This window comes from Heterocephalus glaber, unplaced genomic scaffold (assembly GCF_053883595.1).
Source record: "Heterocephalus glaber isolate CG9 unplaced genomic scaffold, H.glaber_assembly_v1.0 deba00001457, whole genome shotgun sequence".
Taxonomy (NCBI): domain Eukaryota; kingdom Metazoa; phylum Chordata; class Mammalia; order Rodentia; family Bathyergidae; genus Heterocephalus; species Heterocephalus glaber.
In genome coordinates, this window is record NW_028258305.1 from 42,454,785 (window position 1) to 42,480,837 (window position 26,053).

The window sequence follows — 26,053 nt, forward strand, 5'->3', positions numbered from 1 at the left end:
AGAGTGGGAAGAACGTGTCCTTCCACGCCTACGTCCCCAGCCCAATGGGTGGGTCTTCAGGCACCTGATGGTTTTGGGTGTTTTTGGCACCGGGGATCGAACTCGGGACCTTGTGCTTGAGAGGCAGGCGCCGGAACCACTGAGCTAAATCCCCCGCCCCCATATAGTTTTGATGGTCCAAGGTGGCTTTGTTAACACTTAGGCTGACTCCATTTCTGTTCTTACACGGATGACCAGGGGAGCCTGGCGGGCACACCCACCCCGGGAGGGTTCTCTGGGCCGTGCAATCAGAAGCCACAGCTGTGGAATCTGGCCACTGTGCTTATGACTCCCTGGATCTGAGTCCTGGCTGTTCGCTACCTAGACTCAAGTTCCCCAAGATTTATTTTTTCCTTTATTCTCCCTTCCTAGCTGAGGGTTACGAGCACTAAAGGAGAAAATGGATGTGATCATCCTATCACTGAGGAGCCGTGTCAGCTGAGAGTTGGTATTGGTTCCAGTTGGGTGCCTCACAGATATCCTCAAATACATGGTCTCACCCCCTTACACACACGTTGTGGAAACATACTTGTCTGCGTAAACATAACACTATACACAGACTCCTCTTCTGGTCCCAGCCTCAAGCCAGGACGTCCTGTGTCTGCCCTTGGTGTTGCCCAGCATCACCCCTTCCCTTCACGGTCAGTCCCCCCTGCTTGGTCCTTGATCATAATAGCGTCCTAACCAGCCGGTCTCCACTCGCGCCCCTCCCCAGCTCATTGTACACAAATTTCTATTAAACAATTTGTTGTAATACCTGCCATGTGGTAGAATGAGGCAGGAAGATAGAAAGTTTGAGTCCAGCCTGGGCGACTTAGTGAGACCGTCTCAAACTTAAAAAGATTTAAAAAAGGGATAAGGATGTAGCACCTCTGTAGCAGAGTGCTTGCCTAGCATGAGCGAGATCCTGGATTCAATTACCAGTATCAGACAAAAAAAATCTGGCTTTCTGCACATTCCCTCAGAGCCAAAGCAGTAACTTCACCTTCCAATTTTCCATCAATTCCAAACTACTGGGCATGGCATGTAGGACCCTGGCAACCAGGCTCACCCTCCTTATCAAGCGTTTCCCAGATGAAGGCTGTGCTTCAAGCGTACAGTCTGCTCGTTCCTCTCCCATTTTCTTTTGCTGGCTAGAACCCTCCACCTTCCTCCCACCATTCTCAATGTTGCCTGTTTTCAACATAAACCCCAGGCTCCTGGGCAGGTCCTGATCTCTCCCAGCTGCCCTTGTGCATTTCAGGGTTTCTGCAGCCAGCGCACTCCACACCAGATGACATGCCGTCGGGCTCAGATGACAAGTCACTTGCTGTGTACTTGTCTCATTCCCTCTTCAGGGACACTCCAAGCTCTGCAGGACAGAAGCCAGGTGTTTCTTTTTATCTCCCTGTGGTGATTTCACAATGCTGGGGCCACAGGCCTGCGGCCGCACATTTAGTGTTCGCAAGATTCCCAGATACAGGTGTACACATGTGCCTGTCACTTTTGTTAGACACACCAGTGAATGGTACACATCAAAGCCTCCAGGGAAACATTAGCACAGTATATGGTGTTTATCCATATGCCCTGTATTCTGAAGCTCTTCAAGTTCACAGTGAAAGAAAATGAGGAATGCACCCTGGGAATTCCTGGGTTACGTATGGGAAATGATCCAGAGTGAAGAATGGCCTGGCCCCCCTGACACCTCATGCTGGATCCTTTCCTACCTACTTTTTGAGGCAGGTAGTCAGGGTCAGTGGGGTTGGTTAAATGTCAGCAGTACACTGTTGGTATTTTCAGATTGTTTTTATCTGGAAAAACCATGTAACGATTTCAAATCGACAGCCATGTAGTGACAACATTAACATTTATTTGAAAAGGGCATCATGAAGGCTTATTGGGAAATTGCTACTAACAGTTCTAAAGAATGATCTTGCTAGGAGTCCTTCCTAAGCTCCCCCACTCTTTCCCTCCTTCCCTAAAATAAAACTAATTTGATGCAACAAGTTTAAAATACAGAAAACTGCCACAGGCACTAATTGTGCACTCACACATAAATGTCAGATGTTATATACAGGTTACTGCCAACTACGGACTACGTTACACACATGCACACACACTCAGCCAGGCCATGAAGGTCTAGATGGACACAGACACATCACCATGTATGTGCTGCAGCATATGCGGACCCAAAAGTCTGCACTTCATGTGCCGGAATTGAGTCAAGGAAGAGCGAAAGAGGAAGGTGGTCATGAAGACCTGGTCAGCCAGGCGGGTGTCCCAGGAGAGCTCAGAAACTGCCTTCTGCCAGAGCCCTGGGCCTGCCTCTGTGGCTCCTCACCACGTCCCAGCAGCCCGGCTCCAGGACAGGGCCCCCATGACCCTCCTTCTGCAGTCTTCTGCCCTAAGCCTGATTTGGGATAAAGGGTCACAGTAACCAGATTTCTAGGGCTAACTGGATGAACCTGGCTGCCAGGGCCAAGGACACAGGAGGTAGGTGTGGCCTGCCCTGCTATGACAACCTCTATCTGCCTTTAAACACAACTCTGCCCCACAGCCCTGGTCCTGCCCTTCTCAATGGGCCCCTAAACCAGCCAGCTGCCATTTTATGGTCGTAAGGAAGAACTGGGAAAAACAGCTTCACTTCTCAATAGCACTTCTTGTAGCCTGGTTGGGAGGCCTGGGGACAATGGAATGACAACTGAAAGGCAACATGACCAGTGGTCCCCAGACAAGAGGTTTGCTGTTTAAAGAAACCTAAAGGCTGTTCTGTCGCCTACCCTGGTTGAAACGAGTCCTGTGGCCCTGGAACAGGCAGGGCAAAGGCAGCACATACGTGACACGATGCCATGCTTCTTTGAGCACACACATTGGCCCCAGGCCCCTTCTCCCTGATTGTCGTCTACTTGTATATGGGTAGTGGGGGAGGCTGGACAGGACAGCATGGAGGACTTTTCTACATAGGTTCCACCCTTGGTGAGGAGGCTGTTTGAGAGTCAAGAAACCACTTATCCTACTTATCAGAGAGGTAACTGGGAACAGGCCAGGCACTGAGACCCCAGTGCAAAGAAGGCAGGTGGCACCCTGGGACTACAGGGATGCTCTCTGCTTCTCATGCACTTTTATGTCCCAAGCAAATTCACAGAACTTCCAACTCTCAAATACATTGATGCCTATTAAGTTCTATCAGCAGCATGCTGACTGCCTTGCCCCTTGGCCACAAAGCTGGAGTCCCCGGTGGCTTTTGGGGGCAGCTGGTCTCAATGGGCTAGCTGGCTCCTCTTGGCTCCAGCTCAGAGCAGAGAAGGGCAGAAAAATGGGGCACGAGTCAGGGCCTGGAAGGCAGGCTGCAGGGACACGAGGCTGGGGATGGGCACCAAGCTCCTCCCCCTAAGCCCACCCAACTCCGGTCTGCCTTTCCCTGGCCTCGTGACGGGGTGACAGGCATGACTGTGTTCACCATTTCATTCCGTCCGAGGTGACTCACGTTAAACTTCCTGATTCTGAGGCGTGGGTGGCCAGCATCAGAGTCCACTCCACGTCAGCAGGCAACCTAAGAGTCTACTGCGGGAAAATTTAAGCTAAAGTGGAGATGAGAAAGTGCAAGACATGGCTGGTTCTCTGGAAGGAGCACATCTCTGCAAAGCAGCTGCGGTGTAGAGAAAGTGGCCTTGGTTAGACAGAGGGAGCTACAGTCCAGCCTATGCCGAAGCCCTCATTTTCCCTTTCTCTCTTCTCAAGGGTGGCTGAGGGACAGAGAAGTCTGAGCAAACCTCCAGGTCTCAGCTTCTGAAGCTGCCTTTAAAGGCGCTCCAGGAAATGACTCCTGAGTCCCAGAACCAGGGCCCACGGGCAGAGCTCAGAGCAGAGGTGCCTCCGGGAGCACCTTCACGCCACCCGGGTACCAGGAAGACAGAGTGCCCTCTCTTAGCCAAGCTTGGAGTAGGAGATGGGATGACCTGCTGAGGAAAGACGTTTGTGGCCCAAGGATTAGATTTTCTTGAGTTTCTTCCAGAGGTTATTTGGCTTTAAATTTGTTTCAAGTTATTTTAAACTTAAGTTTCTTAATAATGAGACATCCGAGAGAAATCTAAATTCATGCTTGTGGAACTGGGATGAGCGTAAGTTACACAAAAGTCACAAAATACAGCCCGAAAGCCTTGGGGAGTGGGAGCCTCACCCGACCCGAGGCCTGTGATCGTGCAGGCCATGCAGAAGCCACGGCCCCCAGGACTGGGCCAGTGACCCGGGAAGAGATGCATCTGAAGGTGGAAACTGCAAGGCTACAGGAACGAAGCCTCAGACGGCCCCTCCTCACATTTACCTCAGTGCAGTGTGTTAGCATCCTGCTGGTTTTGGAAGATGCATCCGTCAGCCCTGACAATCAGCCTGCCACTGTTTGGGGCTGGGATCTGAAGCCACCCTCTGCAGAAACGGCCTCCCTCTGAGCCCTCGCCATACTGCCAAAAACTGTACCCTAAAAAGGGGTTCCTGTCGGTCAAGAAATCTACTCTTCCTCCCCGCTTTGAAAAGCAAATATTCAAGGAGGGCATATTTGACCATTCATACCTCACTGTGAGTCATGTCAGCTCAGGAAAGTGATGGAAAAATTATAGAAAGTCTGGAAGGAAAAGAAAGGCTACTCTGGACACAGGAGGCTGCTGCTTCCAGAGGCACCCGGGACACCCAAAGGCACTCAGAGGACGGTCAGAAAGGGAACCATGGAGAGAGCAGCAGCCTTTTCACAGTCTGGGTTTGCTGCACTCAGGGAAAACAGAAGCCCAGAACCCAGAGGGGTCTCCTCTGCCTCTCCCCAGGCTACAAGCAAGGCCAGGTGGCATCAATGTCCCACGTTTCCAGAGCATGAAGACATCACTTGAGTAGCAGGCACTAGCTCCCTCTTTCCTCAGATGAACACCCAGAAGGCCCCAAAGGGCCACTGGCCCCACTCCTCCCTGGCCTTGCTCCCCAGCCCAGCTGGGAGCGTTTTCCTGGGAGGCTCTGGGCACAGGCCTCGGGCCCTGCTCTTCCCCCAGCTTTGAATCATCTAGAACTAGACCAGGGGTGGCGGACCTATGGCAGGAGTCCCACAGCCGGCTGTTTGCCATCACTGAACTAGACTATCTTCTTCTGCCTCCCCCCAATCCAGAGGCTGTGTGGAAACTCCGTAGGGCCCTTGGAAGAAAGACAACACAGAGAGAGAACCCAACTAACTCAGAGAAACATCCAGAAGACAGAGAACCACCCACAAGTCCCTTCTGAACCAAGGGGGCAGAACCAGCGCCTCTCCACCCCCAGCTCGTTACCAGGGGCTCAACGCTCAGTAACAGCAGCAAAACAATGGACAAACGGAGGGCCAGCAAGAGCGGAAGAGACTCCCAAGACTCGAGTGGGGAGGCCGGGCCTGCTCAGGAGGACAGCAGCACTGTCTCCAGCTCTCACTGCTACTCCTTTCCAGGGGGAGCTTTCCTTGGTTCCTCCTCAGACCAATGAAGTCTCCAGCTGGTTGCCTCCTCTAGAGACATCAGATGAGCCCCAAGACGCAGCCTCAGTGGAAGCCCTTCAACCAGCACCCCAAGTGGAGCTCCCCCTCCTCTCTGGAGACAACCCCATGATTCCCCACCCCTGGCTGACCAAAAAGAGAAGACAAAGGGCAGGGATGAGATGCTCTTTGCCCCCAAGGGGCAGGTGGCTGGGTCCTCCTCAGGGAAGGCAGGGTGGAGGTGGGAGGGCTGTGAAGTTCCGGAGGGGCCTGGAGGCTCAGCCTTTGCTTAGCTGGGGAGGAGGCAAAGTCAGAGATCCCAGCCAGATTTTCAGGGGCAAGGGCGGGCATGAGGTCAGCCTTCCCTCAGACCCCATCCCTGCGAGCAGCTTCATCCTCGGGAGCTCAGTACACACACAGATCGGGAAACTTCATCTCGTAGACAGGTATGGAGTGGCTCTGCGCTTGGCCATAGGCGGCAGTGATGGTTCCTGATGGGCTGGGCGGGGGCCTGGGACAGGGAGAAGAAACCATGAGGCGGGAATTCTGGGGTCCTAGCTGCGTGCAACTGAACACAACAGCTGATCTGGGTTTCTTTTGCCAGGCACTGGGGATCTGGATACCCCTCAGGCTCCCAGATTTTTAAGTTGCTCCAAGAATCTACAGCTCAGTCTAAATCCTCCAGGCTGTACCAGAAAATGAAGCACCAGCCGGGACACGAGGACCCCTGGCTCTTTCCGGGCCTCACTGAGCTGGCTTTCCCCTCTCTGATCTCCATTTTCCTAGTCTAGGGGAGCTGGTTGCTAACCCCAGCCCTGGGGACAGATGTAGGGGTGCCCTGCTCAGGGCTGCTACTTACCGGATGGTGATTTCAAAGATCTGGTTGAGTCTGCTCTGCAGCAGTGATGCCTAGACACAAACAGAGGGGCCGTGAGTTGGGGCCCCCAGGACCCCAGAGGCAGATTCAGCCCACCCAGCCAGGGGATACTGGTGGTGCCGGGCAGTGGCAGCCACGGGAAGGTGCCAGGTGGAGCCGCTCCCACCATTTGTCTGCTGGGCCCTGACAGGATTCGGGCCAGGGACTGCCATCTGTTGAAGGCTGGCTGGGGACAGGACAGAGGCCCAGGGAAACCAGGTGAGACTTTGACAAGCAGCTCTAGAGTTCAAGGCTTCTGCCCCTCAATTTTGGGCCTGGACTCAGGGGACTTGTTGGGACTTCTGTCCCAGCTTGCAGGTGTCCAGTGAGGGGGCCTCAACTCTGCACTCTCGAAATAGGCAGAGTCGACCTCGAAAAGTGGGGTGAGAAGTTAGGCTAATGTAGACTAGGAAAATCAAGTTTCTATGTACGTATAAAATATATGACTATGTAAGTACACAAAATAAGATCGCATGTATTTTTATTGACAGCAAATGTTACTTGCAGATCTGGAAAGCTGAGATCACGTCACACTGTCACTAAAATCTCTCTTCTGGAGCCCAGCGCTCCCTCCCCGGCCGTGTCCCCTGCCAGAAGAGGGTCCTGCTGTACACCTTGCTCACTTCTCCCACTGTGCCTCGAGGTGGGGATGTAAGGCACCAACCTCACAGAGTTACGAGAGTAAAATAAGCTGATAGATGAAAGGCACTCTGGTGAGCAGTGACTGCTGTTTTCATTCTTGCTGTCGTGATTATGATGAGGTTGACTGGACCGCCCGGAACCGGGGCGGCGGGGGAACTGTAGGGTGCTGGGACAACAGCAGAGCTCTCTGTGCTGGACGCCCAGCCCTGATTTCTAGAGGACAAAGAGCCAGAAAGGGGTTCTGGGCCCAGATCTGGTCTGCCGGGCCTGCCTGTGCTGCTGCACTCACCCGGGCCCCGCAGTGGGCCGCGATCTCCTCGAAGGGCGCCTTCTGGAATTTCTCCACCACCTGCCGCCGCCGCTCGCGCTCCTGCTCCTCCACCGCCACACTATCCACTGTGGCGGGAACACAGGCGGCCGGTGAGCGCCGGGTCCTCCCCACGGCTGAGGACGGCGAGGGGCTCGAGGAGGGAGAAGGGGGCGGGGGGTGGATCTCTTCAGAAGGCTCGGTCCTCTGCTAAGGGGTGAGGGGCAGCGGCGTGGGGCGGGTGGCGCCCTCTTCCGGCCCCAGAGGCGGGACCGCTTCTTAGCTCTGCCTGAGGCTCAGCCCTCTTCCTTGCACTGAGTTCGAAAAGCAGCCGAGGGGACCATCACCTGGCCTTTATTTATTTGGTACCAGGGATTGAACTCAGGACCTTGCACTTGCGAGGCAGGCGGCGGAACCACTGAGCTAAATCCCCGGCTCCCGCTGGCCTTTTAAAGTGCTAAGTAGTAGCGTTTCCGCTAGGACTCTTCAACAGAAAGTCCTGGAACAGTTGATCCTTTTAGTACCATGGCTAATTTGAAAAGGGACATCAACAATGAAAAAGCCAGATGACCAGGAAAGCCCACATAGCTGCTATCACAGAACAGTCTGAGGCCATTTAGCTTAAGGCTTTACACGGGCCACTTGGTATCTAAAATGAGACAGCAGCCCCCAAAAAAGTACATGGGGGGGGTCAAATATGTTTGCCATGTTCAATTTAAGAAGACAAGCAAGCTAGGCATGGTGGCACACGACTGTAATCTCAGCACCCTGGGAGGTCGTGGGTTCAATCCTCAGTACCAAAAAAGCAAAAAAGGGCAAGCAATGGGTACAGTCAGAAAGTACACCACTCATGCTAATAAAAAATTTAAAAGGGTTAATTAAAAGGACATTTAAACTGGGTGTGGTGGTGCACACCTGTAATCCCAGCACTCCGAGAGGCTGAGGCAGGAGGATCGCTGTGAGTTTGAGGCAGCCTGGGCTACACAGTGAGTTCAAGGCCAGCCTGAACTATACAGTGAGACCCTGTCTCAAAAAAAAAACCAGGGCCAGGGATTTAGCTCAGTGGTTCTGCCACCTGCCTCGAAAGCACAAGGACCCAAGTTCGATCCCAAGTACAAAAACAAAACGAAACAAAACAAAACCCAAACAAAAACCAAAAATCCCAAACAAAACCAAAAAGGACATTTAAAGTCTTAATTTGTCATCAGAAAAATTTTCTTAATGGGAATGCTTCATTGTGCAATTGTCCCGATAAATGATGTAACTGCATTTTAAAGTCTATTGCCCTTAGTAAATAAATGCCAGTATGATTTGCTCCCTAATATCTTTCATGGGTCCACTTGTTTTGTATCACACACCACCAAAAACAGTGTCAAAATATTTACACAAAATTCCGCTTCATTGGCATATGGCATCAGCCCCGGGAGCTGCCCTTAATACAAAAGGGCCGCCTGGAGTGGGGGACACAGGCGACATGGGTGATGCCCTCAGGAGCGTGGCCTTCAGTGGCTGCTGTGGTGGCCATGCGGACTCTGCAGGAAGCCAGATCCCTCACTTCGGAAAGGGGGCAGGTGGGAGCCCAGGGCACTTACCAATGGCCTTCTTCAGTGTCTCGTAGGTAATCTCCTCAGCGGGCACTCGCTGCAGGGGAAGGGACAGAGGGGCTCAGAGGTGGGGAGAGGCAGCCTGTGCTTCCTGGAAGGCATCCTAATGGGCCTCCCACAGTCCCCAAGGAGCACAGGGCAGCCAGCCAGGTGCAGGCAGGCGAGCTGACTCCTCCCTCAGTGTGGACTCAGAAGGGCGCCTGAGCCTCACTGAAGAGAACGCACTGCCCCGTTCCCTACCCAAGCCTGTTCCTTCAAGCCCCGTGGGAGGAGAATCCCATGTAATCTTTAAAAGCTCATCAGAGATCATCCACAGAAACTACTGCAAACAGGAAAAGGTGGCAGTTGGCAAATATGATGTCAACTCCAAGAACTGTATAACTTCTTTTTTTGGTACCAGGGATCGAACTCAGGACCTTGAGCTTTCGAGGCAGGTGTGTGTAACATTTTTGAAGACTTAATAATTTACTGCTGAGGATTTACTGACACTAAGAAATGGAAGATTAGCATCGACAGGCCCTGAGCTACTGAGGTCGGAGTAAGGACCTGGGCCACAGAGGCTCAGTCCTCTGCAGAGCCTAGAAAGGGGTGGGAAGCACTAAGACCCGAAGAAGGGGCTCTGAGGATGCGTGGCCTGGACAAGTGTGGACTGAGTTTCAGGAATTCCCACCAATTGACGAAGCAAGACTCATGACTGGCTCAGGTTCCAACACTTAAACCTAACAGGGAAAGATGCAGACACAGAGGAAAGCGATTTCACTAGCGCAAAGTTCAGGAAGGGACACAACTCGGGCTGCGGCTCCCTTGGGAACAGCGGTGCAGAGCAGAGCACTGGAGCAAGGGACCGAGGAGTGGCAGGACCCGGTGGAAACCCCAAAATGTGTCACAGAGGAACTGTTGTGCGGAGCCCTACTCTGCTCTGAAGACTCAGCCTCTGTGTGTTCAGTCATGCACGCATGGGCAGCACTGGCCGACATCAGACAGTCAGTTGAGTGTGAGGCACTTGGGAGCAGCATGGTGTGACAGTTACTGGGCAAGAACAGGAGGGAGAAGCGGAGGAAGCAGAGCTCGAGGGAGCCAGTGAATGTGCACAGCTGAGGACAGCACGGGGGCCTGGGTGCAGTCCCTCCGGAGAAGCTGTAGCTATAAAATAACATCGTAGGGCCAGGCCAGGCTGCAACTGATTCTGAACCCCAGGACTGGATCTGACCAAACCAGCACTGATTCGACACCCACGGTGATGGGCATGGGAAGCCACCGCAGGATTCTGGAACAGGACACGATGGGCTGAAGGAGGGAAGCAGTAGCCTGACAGGAGGGGATGTGGGGACGGAGGTCCCTGCCCCTGCAGCAGCTGCCCAGCCACCCTGGGCTAAACTGCCTCCTGAAGAAGGAAAGAAGGGGCCAATGTGGTGGTTCAGGAGGCTGCTAGTGGGGAGGGGCCCGGCCTGTAGCCAGGTAAGCACGTCTCCTCTTCCAGCTTCACTAACTCATCAATTCCAAGTGTCTCTTTCCTCACTCTCAGGCCACGAGAATCATGTCTGCAGGGCGAGACAGCAGACAGCTCCCCCAAGGCTGATGCAATGGAGCTCCCTAGTCTCTGACCGTGGGAGCTCTCTGGAGGGGCCTTGGATCCACCTCCTCACCTCACATGTCCAGTTAGCCCAGGCAGAGCTTCCTGCCATCCAGGAAGGGGCCAGATCAGCCCTGGGCTAGGGGTCTGCCCCGATAAATGAAGTGGTCAAGGGCACGGCTGGAATGAGGCCCGATCCTGACTCCTAAAGACTTCTACGTCCCCCAGTCACATCTGGGGAAAGGCTCAGCGGCAGAGCTGTACTCCTGGCTGTACCAGTCCTAACTGGTGTAAGAACTTGAGAATGCCAAGGTCCCCGAGCCCAAGGGCCATGCGACCCTTGCTGCCCCAGCGCCACTCAGAGCCGTGTCCCCCACTACTCTGTTGATCCCCTTTACTGGGGCAGTAATCTTTAAGGAAAGGTGTGATCAGCACCTCATGATTGCTTCTCCCTCCTCTCTGTACCCCCTTTTCTTTCTCATTTGGGGCATAACTATGGTATTTCCACTGTGATTTCTTAGACTCATGGGTACACTGTTTATTTGCTGAGGTAGAGAAATGAATGGCAGATATCATATGTTAATTTGCACAGAAATTAGATATTCATGGACTGCAAGAAAGGATGGAAGGAAGAGGGATCTTTAAGGGACAGCTGTAGCTTTCTCTTAAAAAAGAATCTTGGTTGCCAGGTGTTGGTAGGAGGAAAGGATGAATAGGTGGGGGACAGGATTTTCAGGGCAGTGAAAATATTCAGCATGGTACTCTAGTGGTGGGTACATGCCCAGATCCATAGAGTGTACAGCAGCGAGCGTGGACCCCAATATAAACGGTGGCCTGTGGGGGACAATAATGTGTGCGTGTTGGCTCAGTGACTACAGCACGTGTACTCCTCTGGTGTGGATACTGATAATGGGGGAGGCTGGTTCTGTGTGGAGGGGGCTGGGAAGGTACAGGAAATCTCTGCATCCTCCTCTCACTTTCTCTGGGAACTTAAAACTGCTTTAAAGAAATGAAGTCTTGGGGCGGGGATTTAGCTCAGCGGTTCTGGTGCCTGCCTCGCAAGCACAAGGACCCGCGTTCAATCCCCGTACCAAAAACAAAAACAAAAACCAAAACAAAACAAAAAAACAAAAAAAAAGAAATTAAGTCTTAATTAAAAAAAAACTATTGTAATATCTGGAAGAAACACTACTCACACTGCTCACACCCTCAACCTCCTGCTAAGTCTTCTGACTTCCAACACGGTGCACACGGCCCCCACTGTGGGCAGGGGAAGGGGACCAGCAAGCTTTTCCACAGTAATTTTTCTGACATTCTCATGGGAGTAGGGCAAGATGCTATAACTCATCCAGGTGGGATACTGGTGATACATATCTGATGACAGTCACAGGAAAATATTTCACTTGAGAAACTAACTTCCGCACAGCCTTCAATGCACTGTGCTGTTAGGAGGCCCTGGAGCATCAGGCTTCCGGAAGCTTCACCAGGACAGCAACAAGGACATTTACCTCTTCCTTCTCTGGGCTGTTCCTGGATTCCACCTCCACTTGCAGGGAAATGGTCTCTCCAATGCTTTTCCGCTTGGATAAGCGATCCTCATCTGGAAAAGAAGAGCCTAGAAACTGGAGTCCCAGCCCTTAGAGAGCCAGGGTCAGGCCCTGGTCCACCTCCCCTTGTCTTCTACTTGCTCCTCAGTCCTCCCTGGCTCAGCATACAACAGGCTGCCTGGAGTAGGAAGCTTCCAATGGTTGGGGCCTTCTCTGCCCTAACTGTGGTTGGTTTTTGCAATCATGGTGAAAACCAAGAAGCTGCTTATGACCAGAAAGCATATTTCAACTTACGTGGCTAACAGCCCTGGCAGCCACTGTGGCCTGGCGTTTACTAAGTGCATCTGCCTTCATTATTTCACAGACCCCTCACACCAACCCTCTTAAGCTCAGAAAATGGAAATTCAGGGGTGCCCGGGAGCTTGTCTAAGATTTTTAGGCAGTAAGCTACACTGAGGTTTTGAACTGGGTTTCTGGTCTGTTGCCTGTGCATGCTCTCTTCAGCACAGTAGAGCTAGGGAAACCAGCGTCTCACCATGACTTCCACAGTGTCTCTCAACCTCAGATGCCATAGGAGGCAATCACAGGGCCCATGAGCACCTTACATTCGGGCCTTCCTGGCTGAGGAAAGACAGGCAGGCTTGGAGCCCCCGCACGGAGTCGCACCTGTCAGCTGAGGGATGTAGGGCAGGCAGAGCCTGTCTGAATTGTAGCCACTGCCTCCCAGGACTTCGCTGATCTTGCTCTGGCGGAAGAGGAACTCAATCACCACGCCGTCAAGATTTTGGGACAGCCTGGACAACACAGCAGAGAAGAGGCGAGGTAGAACCGTGGGCGATGGGACTGATTCCCTGACAGCTTTCCTTATTGTGAAAGTAACATATTCATTATGCAAAATGTCAAAGAAATGAAAGGAAAAGAGAAATCACCCCTGGCCCCATTTCCAGAAATGATCACTGTTACATTTGTGCAGAGTCCCTTGGCCCAACACTTATGTCCCTGCCCCCAGCACCCTTCCAGGGTCTGTTTTATTACCTGCTACACAGAGAATCTCTCACATAAAATATTCTTCCGTAATGTCATTAATATTATGCATCAGTTATTTGATTGCACGATGGGCTGTAACTTATAAAGTTAGGCCCTGTTGAGCAACATCTCTGCAGCTCCACGCCCAGCCCAGCTGGGCGTTGCTTACTCGTGCATGCACGATGGTACCTCCATGCCACCAGCAGGTCCTCCAGGTGCGCAGCCTGTCCCAGACTGCCCACCTCCTCCACAGCAGCTTCTGGGACCTTGGCCGCGTCCAGATGTCTCACCTGGGCCTCTCCACAAACACGTCCTCAGGGAGCATGTATGGAGCCTCCTTCTTCCTGGTTTCTATCACCTGCAGTTTGGGAGGAATCCAACAATGAGAGCTGGGCCGGGGAGACAGAAACAGATGCTGGCCAGTCCCAGGCTTCCTCCTCCATGGGCTCCGTGGAGAGCACCACAGCCAGGCTTCTCCAAGAAATGCAGGTCCCAGTGAGACTCAGAGCACCCGAGAGGCCCACGGGGCCTGTGCAAGCTATCACCATAATGACGCACATGCATCTAGGGCGCTTCGCTCTAGGGAACTGGGTGTCTTGCTCCTGTGCTTTCTACTTAAACAAGTAAAAGAGAACTTAGGCTGCGCCATGTCCCGAACTTGCAGGTTGCAATAACATCCTGCTAGACAGCGACCCTGGAGCCTTCCTCAGTATCCTTTGCAAATTTTTGGCAAGAAAGGTGAATGCCACTAAGGGGGTGAGAAGTGGGGGACAGCGGGCATGCAGCTGTGTGGGTGAGGTGGCACTGCCCCGAACTCACCAGTCCCACCACTGGGGTCCGTGACTTCCGACAAAGAGGGTGCCTGGGCACTGCCCTTCCCGCCCTGCCCTGTGAGCCAGAAGCTGAGAGGGTCCACCTCCCTCGGTGTGGTCGCTGGCATGGCCACACTGTCCCTGCCCACATCTCGGCCAGCCCAGGCCAGCTGAGACCTGCAGTTTCTTTCAACTTTGCATGGACAGTGCATCTAGAGTTAATCCTGGACATCATATCCTATAAATACTTCAGCATGTTTTTTTTTTGGTACAGGAGATGGAACTCAGGACCTTGCGCTTGCGAGGCAGGTGTGGTGCCCTTGAGCTACATCCCCGGCCCTACTTAGCATGTTTTAAAAGATCTTCATACAACTGACTACAGACTGGGTATTAGATATACTAAGGGATTTGCTCCTCCTCCTCCTCCACCCCTCCCCCTGTTCTTCTTTTGGGGTGCTGGGGATTAAACTTTCATACTGAGCTACATCCCCAGCTCTTTCTAACATTTTTATTTTGAGACAGGGTCTCAAGAGGCTGCTAAGTTGTCTGGGATAGGTCTGTACTTGCAATCATCTTGTGTCAGCCTCCCAGACAGCAGGTGATTTTTGGAGAGTTAAGCATGTGAATAGCATGACAGTCCCAGAGGGAGGTGCCCATGTTTTGCTTTGTTTTGTTTTGAGCCATGCATACTGATATATGTAGTGTGCAAGGGCAGAGAGCTGGGATTTATTTAAAACCATTTCAGCAAAGGAGAAAAAAGGAGATAGATGAAATAAATGCAGGGAAATCTCAATATTTACTTTGCATGATAGCTAATGGATGTTCGTTATTCTACTCCCGCTGCTTTCAAGGTAGGTGCAAACTTTTATGGCACAAGCTCTTATTAAGCAGCTTTGGTCCACACACTCTGAGGGGTATGCGCTTCCCTGTGTGGGGCCCGGAAGCGGGTACAGGGCACTCCCATGCCAACCCGGCCCTCCTGTGCTGTATCTGGTGGGGGAAATGCCGGCCGTGTGACTTCTTGCTATCATGAGTTCTGATTTCAACCCTGTCTTCTATGTGGAAGACTAAGCAGAGTCCACTGCAGCTGGGGGGAAGAGGGTCCCGGGAGCCCGCCCACCCAGGGCCCAGCGCTCAGAATCAAGAGGACACCGACCTCGTGGATGTGCTGGCAGAAGGCGGGCACCGTGGTAAGCTGGCTGATGAGGTTCAGGTAGGCTGCGCCCAGGGCGTAGAGGGCGCAGCGGTTGTACACGGACAAGTTCTCCTCGTTGACCTGGGCCACGTCCTGTGGCAACACAGATGGGCCTCTGGAGCTTTTCAATGACAAACTCCACTCGAGTCCCCACCCTCCACCCAACTTTCCTCAAACTTCTTTAGGACCACAATGTTGGGTTTTTTTCCTGGAACCGGGGATTGAACTCAGGACCTTGTGCTTGCCAGGCAGGCGCTGGCTCCACTGAGCTAAACCTCCAGCCCTTCCCCAAACTTCTTTAGGGATGACTCATTTCTTTCTAGGCTCACCCATAATTTCCTGGGAGCCACGGTCACCCTCATTAATGCTGAAGGAAATGGAGAACCCATGAACTGGGGGTCTGAAATACTGAATACAGAGGCAGTGCTCCCAACTCCCATGGGGCAGTCACAGCTGCAGCATCTGTTATTGCCCATGCCCTCTGTAACCCCACTGCTGGGATTCGGGGTCCTTTACCATAGAGCTGACTCTAGGAGGGCATTACCGGGCAGCCTGCTAATGTGGGTTTCCATGTTAAACTACGAAACCTGTGAGAGTCATCAGGTGACCGAGACACAAAGGAATCCCAAACTTTACCTCTTCAGGGTGAACAGAATTGAGAAAATAGTGTCTAGTGTCTAGGTCAGCCCTGCAGAATTAGCAGTCAAGCAGGTGGTCCAAGACCACCCCTCACTGAATTCCCAGGCTTGCCCCCTGCAGGGATATGGTGCCCACCTGGCTTCAGACCTGGAGGACCCAGCCTGTGAGGTCCAAGGACCCATCCCACCTCCCTTGGGGTTATCCTTCACACAGGCACATCTTGGAAATCTCAGGCCCTGCCTAGCACCACTGATTGAGAATGAACCACAGCCAAAAATTAAGTAATCTCTGGGGTTCCCCAGACAAGACCATGGGGATCTTCGTAGAGGAATAGTCAGCTAAGAGTACAGCATTCCTAGGCTGTGGAACAACTGCTAAACAGCTGCTACTCTGTACTTTTACTTTTTACCCTGTCCATGATCCTGGTCCCCATGTTCTGCCCCCCAGGCCCCACCTGAACAGCCAGCACCAGGCGGATGAGGTCCACCAGCACCTCCTCGTTGGCCAGCTCGATGCTGATGAGCACCAGCAGGCCGTACAGCGCTTCATAGTGCTTCTGCATGTTGGTCTCCTCCTTGCAGCTCAGGTAGATGTGCCTGTACAGCTGCTGGGAGTGCTGCAGATGGGAGCAGGGCAGAGGACAGCCACAGTGGGTGGGGTGGGAGCGGAAGTCTTTAAAGCAGACCCAGAGGAAGTGAATCCCTGTGGGAGTGCACTGCTAGGGACAGATGGGCTCCAGAAACACGGGCAACCAAAGCTGCCCCAAACCCAGCTGGAGCAGCAGCACGTGACCCGTGGCCACGGACTGGCTCAGCAGGGGTAGGGGTGCTGTGGCCCTGGCAGTGAGGATCACTGTGGGCTTCAGGCTGGGGTGGGGGTGGAGGGGCAGGGTGGGGTGCTGGGCCCACTGGCCTGGCCTGCTTGGGGCTCACTGGCTACCTTCTTCATGAAGACGGTGTCCTGTCGGGAGCACTTGTCCACTTTCAGCTTCAGGACCGCGATGTCACTGAGGGTGCTGGACAGGGACAGAGGGACCCCTTAGCCCTGGGTGAGCCATTCTGGGTCACACAGTGTCACTGGGCTTTATCCCCAAGGCTGTAAGGTGTCACCAAAGTCTCCCACACTCTCCTGGCCCTGGTTCTCAGCCCAGTCTCCAATTTCTCCCACATTCTCAAGTTCCTGTTCCTTTCTCTTAAACCTCAGATCCCCCAAATTCAGTCTCCACTGATAACACTACACTCCTTCTTCCCCCAGCCTGAAAATCACCTTCAGCACTTCCTTTTCATCCCTCAAACCTCCAGGCACACTTCTGCTTCCATCTGATCCCCTTGCAGGATTCCAAGGTCAATGCAGGGGATCACCCTGAATCTACGACCTGTCCTCCTGCCGGGGTGTGAGGCTACTGGGCAAGAAGACAGGCCCTTCCAGGAGTCTTCTCCCCCATCACACAAAACTGCAGGCAAGAGCCCAAGTTCACCTGATGGTAGAGAACTTGTGGCGGTTGCCATGACGATCGATAAAACTGATGAGAATCTCTAGAACAAAGAGACGGATTTCTGCATCCTCCATGAGAGCGGTGGAGAGCAGGCGGTCCAGGAAGTTGCTGGGCAGCGCCGACATCATGTTGCTGCACTGGAAACCTGTGGATACCTGCAGGGGCCCCACAGAGGTGTGCTAGGAATGGGTCCCTCTTAGGTGCAGCCCGCACATGCAGAAACAGCCAGCGGAAGCTGCGTCTTAGCAAGTACCCATCAGCTTTCTCCCTCTCAGGTTTTGGATGCCACACAACTTTTCGGAACACTCCAGCATCCACCTAGACAAACTGTTTGGCACTGCTCAGTAGACAGGTGGGTGGACAGGGACAGGGACACTGAATGTTAAAAGCAAGCAAGGGATGAGCAGCAGAGAGGAGCAAGGGCCAGGGAGCTCCTGGACCCAAGGTTGCAACCAGCTGAGGGACAACAGCCACCGCAGGCACAGTGCTTCAGCCAGAGTGTGGACAGACATGAGAACTACAAAGCAGGAGAGTTTGTGTGGCCGGGCTGAAGAATGAGACCCCGTGACCACCGCCCCGGGACACAGACTCCATCTGGTGAGGTCTCTCCCAGTGCAGTGACAACGACCTGATCTCTGAGTAAAGTCAGCCCAAAACACGAACAGACACACTGCATCAGAGGGAAGGCAACTCCAAGGTCCAGCCCAGCGCAGCATCGCAGCGACCCGTTCACTGAAGCAGGGACTATGTGAGCGAGCCCGTCTGCCACCTCCATGAGGTGTCGGGCACACACCTAAGTAGGTGAACTCAGCAGCCCCGTGAAGATCTGAGGAGGTGACTGGGTTACTTGGGGTGGGCAGGGTGAGCGTTATAGTTACAGTCATGTGGTGCAAAGGGGAGGGTGGGGGTGGGGGTCTGTCCAGGCTGGCACGGCCAGACAGGGACAGAGCGGGTGGGAGATGGGGTCTGGGGAGGGAATGGGCATGGGACCCTCCAACTGTCCAGCCATGCACTGTGAGCTGCAATCCACTGAGAGATAAGGGGCAACTCCCGGGAGCAGCATCTCTAGAAAATCTCCCTGTGGCTGCCGTTAACAGCTCAAGAGGTGGAGAGAGAGTGACTGTGAGATCAACCCAGGTGCGAGACACCAGACCCAGGGCTGGGCAGAGAGTGCCCGAGGAGCGCATTACAAAGCCCTGCGCACAAGCTCCGGGAGCCTCGCCGGCCGTGAGAAACATAGTGTTTGAGAATCTTGGATGGAGGCTCCAGGGACGGAAGGGGGCAGATGAGCTGGGTGCAGTTGCACACTCCTGTATCCCAGCCCCGAGAGAGGCTGAGGCAGGAGGATTGAAAATTTGAGTTCTGCCTCGGCAAGTTAGCAACTTTGGAAGACCCTGCCTCAAAATATAAACAAATAAGTAAGTAAGGTAGGAAGGGCTGGGAGTGTAGTTCAGGGGCAGAGAATCCCTGGATTTGACCCCAGTACTAAAAACAAAGAAAGAAGGAAAAAGAAACAAAAGCAAGCCATATGAACTGCTGCAGAGGGAAAAGATGGCAGGTGGCAGGTGGGAGATGGGATAGGCACAGGGCCAAGAGGTAAGTGGGGGAAACCGAGGGAGACAGACCTAGGAAGGGTGCTGGGGAGATGGGGCCAGAAGGTGCCGTCTCAAGACACACTGCTTAAGTGACAGGGTTATTAGCAGCCGATAAGAAAACTGAAAATCAGAACAGCTATTTGCCCTGCTCTGGGTGACCCCAGTTTGGGGGAGCCAGCCCGGCTACTGAGTAGCTGGAGTTTCGCCCCTCACTCGTCCTTCTGGCTGGGCATATTTGTGCAGTATGCAGCTTGCCCAGCTGTATATGGTGGCCTTCTTTTAGTCCCTCACGGGAAGCTGTGTCCTGCAGGGCAGAGCAGGAGTGGGAGTAGGAGAGGCTCACCTGAAGGAGGGATTTCAGCAGCATAATCTGGGTCAGGCGGTTCCTGTTCTCCCTGTGGGCCAGAGACACACTCACCAGGCTGGAGACCCCACACCTGCCCACCCAGTTCTCCCCATGAGGCTGATCTTGAGTACCCGGGATGGTGACTTCCAGATGGGACGCACACCAGGGGATTAACGCTCCCCCTGAAGGAGGTTCTGTGGGTCCCACCAACCGCTGAAGAGGAACGGTGAAGAATCTCTACCTCAGAGCGAGGGCAGAAGACTCAGGAGGGGACAGGCAGATGCTCACCCTGTCCTCCCGGCGTCCACGGCGTGGTGTAGGGTGGGCAGCGGCACCTTGCTCATGATGAAGAGGATCACCTCAGAGCGCTGGTAGGTGGGCAGCGTGCAGGCAAAGGAGCCTGCGGGGAGAGGCGGAGAGCTGCAGGTTGGAGAGGAACTGCCCAGGGCAGGCAGGTCTGGGCGCCCCTAGAGGAAGGCCCGGAGTTCCCTTTCCGCTCCTGGCCTGTTCATTCCTGAGGTGCTGCAGCTATGGCCTTGGGAGGATGGAGAAGCCAGGCAGGATGGGACAGGGCAGGAGCCCAGCCACCCAACAGGCCTGTGCCCACACGCAGCTGGTCCCCTGGGGCAGGCAGGCCCTGCCTCCATGCGGCTCCCGACCTCATTGTCCGGCCCTGCCGCCTTCTAAGTCAGAGGAAGCTCAGAGGGATGGGGCAGGAAGGCTCTGAGGTGAGGGGCTTCTCACACACCTGAGGGGCGGCTTTGATGAAATCAAAGACCACCACAGGGACAAGGGGCAAAGTAACCTGGGCCCTTGACCTGTCACTTGTTAAAATCAGATTTGTGTTTTCTTCTGAGGCAGAAGTAACAGGTTTTGCTAAGCCCCTGACTCTTCTCTTGGACCTAAAATGCCCAACAGGTAATTGAAAGCAGAACAAGGCTTCACTTTCAGTTTGTATCCTTCACCCTAAAACTTCGGATACTGGCATTTCAGTATTTTAAAACTGCCAACAGAGCACAGTTAATTGCCCCTCAGCCTCCCTGGCCTGTCTCACTCCCCTTCAAGATGGAGAGCACCAGGAAAGGGTGACGTTTAGGGCTCACAGGACACCCAGTTACTGGCCTGAGTCCCAGACTGTCCATGGTGGAGAGGCCTCCAGCCTCCAGCCGCTGGCATGAAGGGGAGTTACCGATGTTCTGGGAAATGCAGAGCCTCCTGGGAGAGGCCACCAGGAAGAGAGGCATCACCTCAGTGGGACAGCCACTCCTTGAGCCAGGAGGGTTCCCCGGAGCTACGACGCCAGGACTGACAGTGACTGTCGGACCCCAGTCCACTGCAGCACCCCACAAAACGGGCCTCTGTTTTGCTGTGCGCAGGCCCAGCCCCTGCAGCACAGTGCGCCCCTCCTCTGCCCATCAGACTGGAGGCCTCTCCCTCCCTCCTCAGCCTCCAGTGAAAGCTTTGGCCTGCAAATGTGCCTGTGCTTTAGCTTTCCCCTTTCCACTAAAGCAAGGACCCACGCTGTGCAGGGACAGCTCTAGTTCTCCACATCCAGGTGCACACATTGCCCCTGTGGCTTCCTCCCCTTCCCCTTCCTCAGTCCCCACCTCCGCTCCGTCCCCAAAGCAGCTAAGGAGGGGCAGAGTTGTCTTTGACCAGAAGCCCAGGCTGAGAAGCCCGTCCAGGCTGTTTTGTGTTCTCACTCAGGGGCTGCCTGGGCCAGGCCGTTTGCGCCACGGCTGACTGTATTCCCCGCGGTCCGTGAATAACTCAGTAACCACAGCTGACCCAGGCCCCGCCCCGCACCGACGGTCTTGATGACGGCCTCCTGGAACATGCGCTCCTCGTGCTCCTTGATGATCTTGCTGCCCAGGCTCAGCGTCCCGTCGTAGCTCCCCGTCAGCGCGTAGTCGATGCTGAGCCGCAGCTGCCGCAGCAGCGTGTTGAACATCTCCAGCACCGTGGGGCCTGGGTGCAGCGGGGAGCGAGGCCGGAGTCAGGGCGCCCTCTGCAGCACACGCCGGTCACAGAGCGCCCTCGCCCGCTCCAGGCCCCTTACCCACGGAGCCGGTGGCGGCTATGACCGCAGCCTCTGACAGCACCTCCACGATGCCCGCGCGCACCGTGGCAGCGCTGCGGCTGTTGGCGTCCAGGTGGCCCAGGAGCTGCTGGATAACCAGGTGGGAGTGCTGCGGCTGGGGGAGGAAGACACCTGGTCCCGAACAGCTCCCCCCGTGGCCAGGGCAGCCCTCTCCGGGCCCAGCGGTTGGGGTCGTCCCAAGGCTGGGGACCCCGAGGTGGCACCAGCCCCCGCCCTGGGCCATAGGGACGAGCCGGGTTCCGTGAAGACCTGCCGTGCCACATTCTCCTGGTCCCTTTCACTGCAAAGGCTGAAACGTTCATTTAAAAATATCGCCGCCTTTTTCCTTTCCCCCGGCCCAGGGCTTCCTGGCTAGGGCCACGAGGCCACACGGCTCAGCCAGTGCTGCTGAAGGCACCGCCCCGGGGCCAGTGCCAATTCCAGGTTAGTGACCGTCCTCCTCCAGCGGCGCCCGGGCAAGGGGGACAAGAGGGATGGGGAGGCCGCTCTACCTGAATCGAGTACATGATGATTTTGAAGCAGCGGACGGCGAACACCTTGGGTTCCCACAGGGAGTGGTTATCCAGATGGCTGTGGGGGAGAGAACATCGGGGTGAGCTGAGGGCAGGGGTGAACTCCTGAGAGCCCCTGGCAGTTCCTGGGGGAAGTGCGGCGGGGCTGACAGGTGGAGGTGACGGGGAGTGATGAAGTCCCAGCCCCAGAGCTGGACAGGGACCAGCGAACGAAGCTGGGCGCTCTCCCATCGGCTCCCAAAGCGCCACTGGGTGGTAGCTTTGCCATCACAATGCAGGCAACACAGGTACTGAAAGGGGACACACTTGGCCGTGGCCCCACAGCTGTGCCATCCCCCAAGCCAGCAGGAAGACGCCAGTCCTGGAATGTTCCAGGGCCGAGGGCGGGAGGGGCAGGGACACTCGGCTCACATGAGAACAGGCTTGATGGCGTTTTTAATATTGCCGAAGGCTGCCCGGCCCAGCAGCTCCCTCAGGCACCTCTCTGCCAGCTCTGCCGGGTTCTCCTTCTCCTTCTCCTGTGCTTGCAGCGGGGAGGGAGACCGGCTGTGGAAACAGAGCCATGTGAGTAAGAGGGGAGGCCATGCTGCGAGGCAGGCTTTGTGCATCCCGGGTTTCTGTACTTTCTCCACACAAACCATGGCGTCAGGACAAGCAGGCACTAGACAATGCCTGCTCCAGGCGACAGGGAGACATCATGGCTGTCAGAAATGAAACAGCGTAAGGAAGCCCAGAGTGGAGGAAGCCTGGGGCCGATGGGATAGTGCCTTTTCTGGAAATTCTGATGTGCCCCTGTGGGAGGACACTGCGCACCATGAGCCAGGTGAGGCGCTGACCACGAGTATTTCTGTGTACCTAAATGGTACCCAAGGCACAGCGAGTACATCCTCACACTGAATGGGGCCCCAAGACCACCTGAAACTAGTGAGAGCTCGGCAGTGAGCGACGATTCCGGTAACAGCCACTAGGGGGCACACCACCTCCCCTGCCAGTCTCACCTCCAGGCTCAAGAGGCAGAAAGTGACAGGTGCAGTACATATCTTTACCCTGCATAGATAGCAGAGGTCAGACGGCAACGTGACCCTTACCCTCCATCCCGTTCCACAGGGGTAAGCACAAGTTTAGGAGGTCCCAGATTAAAGCCCACTTATCTGCAGCTCTTTTTCGGTGGCTGTGGCTGATCAGGCACATGTGTTTTTGTTTGTGGCACTAGGGATTGAGTTCAGGGCTTTTGCACTGAGCTATACCCTCAGCCCTTTAAAAAAAAAATTTCATGTTGAGACATAACTCTTTCTAACTCACTAATTGCCTTGGGCTTGAACGTGCCATCCTCCTGCCTCAGCCTCCTGGAGTTTTGGGATTACAAGCATGCATCCCCACACCCAGCTAAGCAGGCCTGAAATAGAATCAGGAAGTGAGCGAGGAAGGAGGGTCCAAAGGGAAAGCCCTCAGTAACTGGAGCCTCAGAACGAACTTTGGACCTCCCTGGCCTGCTGCTTCCAGAGAGACGAACCTGACCCTTGGTCCTTGGTGTTCCCAGCAGCACACTTGCCCCGAGGGAGGCCGGCATTACTGCTGTCCTCCCTTCACTGTGGCAGAGGCGGAGAGGACAGCAGCCCGCAGAAGGCCTGACCCAAGGTTCCTGGGGGCCAGCTCTGACTCTGCAGAACACGCCACAGCCCGATCCTGGCCCAGCCATGTGGGCCCAGCAGGCAGGCGGCAGACTCACGCTGTCCACATCCAGGTGCTCACCTCTCTGCCTCCTCCACGTGCTGCAGGTTGAAAAGCAGCGAGGGGACGATCTTGTCCATGTGCTGCGGGTCCCAGATATTGGCCTGCAGTTCATCATTCACCGTCTTCCTCACCACCCCTTGCAGACCTTTGATGCCAGACATTCGGATTCTGTGAGGAGAGGCGGAATGGGTGTAGATGTGCTGCTTCCGCGGCCAGGAGCACAGGGCAGGGCCGGGACACACTGTCCATCCCAGGCAGAGGGAGAGCACCTGCTCCTCCTTGGGGCCGGTGTCCTGTGCGGTGGGCAGGCCCAGGAGCCAAGCCTCTGGCTTGTCTTGGTGAGCCCAGGCTGGCCTGGCCCCATCCCCTCATCGGTGTCTGGCCCAGGCCAGCAGAGCTCCTGGTGCTGCAGGGGACTCGAGGGGCGGAAGCAGGGTGAGCAGCAGCTGGGGCAGGGCGAGGTGTGCAGAAAGGCACTGAGCTGAGGCTCTCTGGGCACCAGGGGCCATGGCAGAACTAAATGGCCAAGAAGCCAGGGGGTGACTGCCCCTCACACCCCAGAGCCTACTGCTCTGGCTGTGCGGGAAGGAGTCCGCTTTACTGCCCCCTTTATTTCAGCCTAAAGTTCCTTTTATTCTCTTTTTACAAAAATAAAACCGTTTTTCTGATTACATGCTAATTATAAAAAGTATGCTCTCACCATCACTACTCAATGATAACCATTATTGGCATTTTGAGCTGGGACTCGAACTCAGGGCCTTGTGCATGCTAGGTGAGTGCTCTACTATTATGCTGCATCCCCAGTCCTTTAATTTTTAGGGTGAGGAGGGAGGCACTAGGGACCAAACCCCGGGCCTTTGCACTAAGCTCTATCCCCAGACCTTTAACATTTTTGGTTTTGAGGTAGAATCTTGCCAAGCTGTGCAGGCTGAGCTTGAACACGCACTCTTCTGCCTTGGCCGTCCGGAATGCTGACCCAGCCCCTTTACTTTATTTTGAGACAGGGCCTCTCTAGGTTGCCCGAGCTGGGGACTTGCCTCAGCCTCGGTAGCTGGGACTACAGGCTGTGCCACCATGCCCAGCCGGCATCTTTCTTTTCTTCTATACATCACAGGTAACAATTAGAACTGGTTGCACATTTAATTTGTATTGGCTTTTCTCTTACATAACAATCTAGGCACTTTTGAATACCATTAGCCTTTCATAAACACATTAAATGAACTTTCTGGACCAGGCCCTTGCAGGTCCTTTCAGTCGTTTCCCATGATTTTGCCATCACAGGGATGCTATGGTGGACCCCACTCCCTGTGTACAATATTTCAGTTCATTTCTGAGTCGCTGGCCTGAGTGGAATCAGTGACCCAAAGGTGAGAAGAGTCCTCCAGTATTTCCAGCTTTCCCACCCGGCCCAGCACAGGCCACCGGATGCTGTCCCCGGGGCCCTGCAGTGGCACTGGGGGTCTCACCTTAATATCTGCTCTCATTTTACGGCTCAGAAACCCTCACATCGTGTAGCTATTTTGGTTCACATCCCTTTGGCGATTATTCGTGTTGTTTTGTTTTTTTGGTACCGGGGATCGAACTCGGGTCCTTGCGCTTGCACAGCAGGCGGCGGAACCACTGAGCTAAATCTCCCGCCCTGGTGATTATTCGTGTTGAGCAGTTTCTCTAAATGTGTAGTTGCCAGTTGCACTTTCAGCTCCAGTTTAAGTGGGGCCCCGGGCCTTCCCCGGCGACTGTCCCTGGTGGGTATGAGCCTAACAGCACCTGGCCGAGGACCAGCTAGGCCTGCTGGCTGCAGGGGAATCACCAGCCTCGGTGCCTGCCCCTGCCCCCCGGCCCATGTCTGGGTGTGCAGGCACGGGCGCTGCTCCCCCCACCGGCCATTCTTGCCTTTAGGTCAAGGGTGCTCCGTGCTCGCTTGAGAGCAGCTCAAACGTGGGCTCGTCTGTCCCAACCACGATGCCTGGCTGGCAAGAAACCAGCCCGGGGGCCAGGGACTTAGCTCAGTGGTGCCACCATCTGCCTCACAAGTGCAAGGTCCTGACTTCTGTTTTGTTTCTTTTTTTGGTACCAGGGTTTGAATTCGGGTCTTTGAGCTTGTGAGGCAGGCGGTGGAACCACTGAGCTAAATCCCCGGCTCAAGGTCCTGAGTTCGATCCCTGGTTCCAAAAAAACAAACAAACAAACAAACACAAGAAACCAGTCCAGTTTGGAGGAAAAATGCCTACCCGAACTTCATGTGCAAATGTGAACACATACATATTTTTTTCAGTGCTAGGAATGGAACACAGGGCCTCACGCATGCTAGTCAGGCACTTAACAATAAGCCATACCCCGGCCCCATGGATTCGTTTTTCTTTTTCTATCTTGCACTTCTTCAGTTTCCCCACAATCCTTCCACATGCATCCTATTCTAGGACATCCAGGACTGACTTCTTCAAAATTAGATCAGAAAAATCAGCCTTGGGGGGAGAAGAAACCTACTGTTCTACCGGGTCCCGTGAGT

General features: G+C 54.5%; 1 protein-coding gene and 1 long non-coding RNA gene across 6 annotated transcripts in view; both read right to left on the minus strand.

Annotated features, from left to right (window-relative positions):
* Positions 1-1,866: 1,866 nt before the first annotated feature.
* Efr3b (EFR3 homolog B) overlaps positions 1,867-26,053 on the minus strand; it is a 70,149-nt gene continuing 45,962 nt past the window's right edge. For 3 of the 5 annotated variants that reach the window (XM_087216592.1, XM_021253565.2, XM_087216595.1), the window contains exons 6-23: positions 23,563-23,712; positions 22,222-22,356; positions 21,790-21,868; positions 21,257-21,392; positions 20,986-21,165; positions 19,486-19,597; positions 19,195-19,246; positions 17,239-17,411; positions 16,701-16,776; positions 16,216-16,377; positions 15,084-15,215; positions 13,406-13,473; positions 12,756-12,883; positions 12,051-12,142; positions 8,958-9,006; positions 7,348-7,454; positions 6,360-6,409; positions 1,867-6,011 (exon numbers count right to left, since the gene is read on the minus strand). In XM_087216592.1, coding sequence (XP_087072718.1) covers positions 5,906-6,011; positions 6,360-6,409; positions 7,348-7,454; positions 8,958-9,006; positions 12,051-12,142; positions 12,756-12,883; positions 13,406-13,473; positions 15,084-15,215; positions 16,216-16,377; positions 16,701-16,776; positions 17,239-17,411; positions 19,195-19,246; positions 19,486-19,597; positions 20,986-21,165; positions 21,257-21,392; positions 21,790-21,868; positions 22,222-22,356; positions 23,563-23,712 — 1,987 coding nt within the window. In that variant the 3' untranslated portion in view covers positions 1,867-5,905. The remainder of the gene's footprint in view (positions 6,012-6,359; positions 6,410-7,347; positions 7,455-8,957; positions 9,007-12,050; positions 12,143-12,755; positions 12,884-13,405; positions 13,474-15,083; positions 15,216-16,215; positions 16,378-16,700; positions 16,777-17,238; positions 17,412-19,194; positions 19,247-19,485; positions 19,598-20,985; positions 21,166-21,256; positions 21,393-21,789; positions 21,869-22,221; positions 22,357-23,562; positions 23,713-26,053) is intronic. The other 2 variants (XM_087216593.1, XM_087216594.1) reach the window with 1 other exon arrangement.
* LOC147827065 (uncharacterized) lies at positions 6,881-7,335 on the minus strand. Its single transcript, XR_015453235.1, has 2 exons — positions 7,081-7,335; positions 6,881-7,003 (listed from the first exon to the last, which is right to left on the minus strand). It is a non-coding gene; the product is annotated as an uncharacterized LOC147827065 (long non-coding RNA).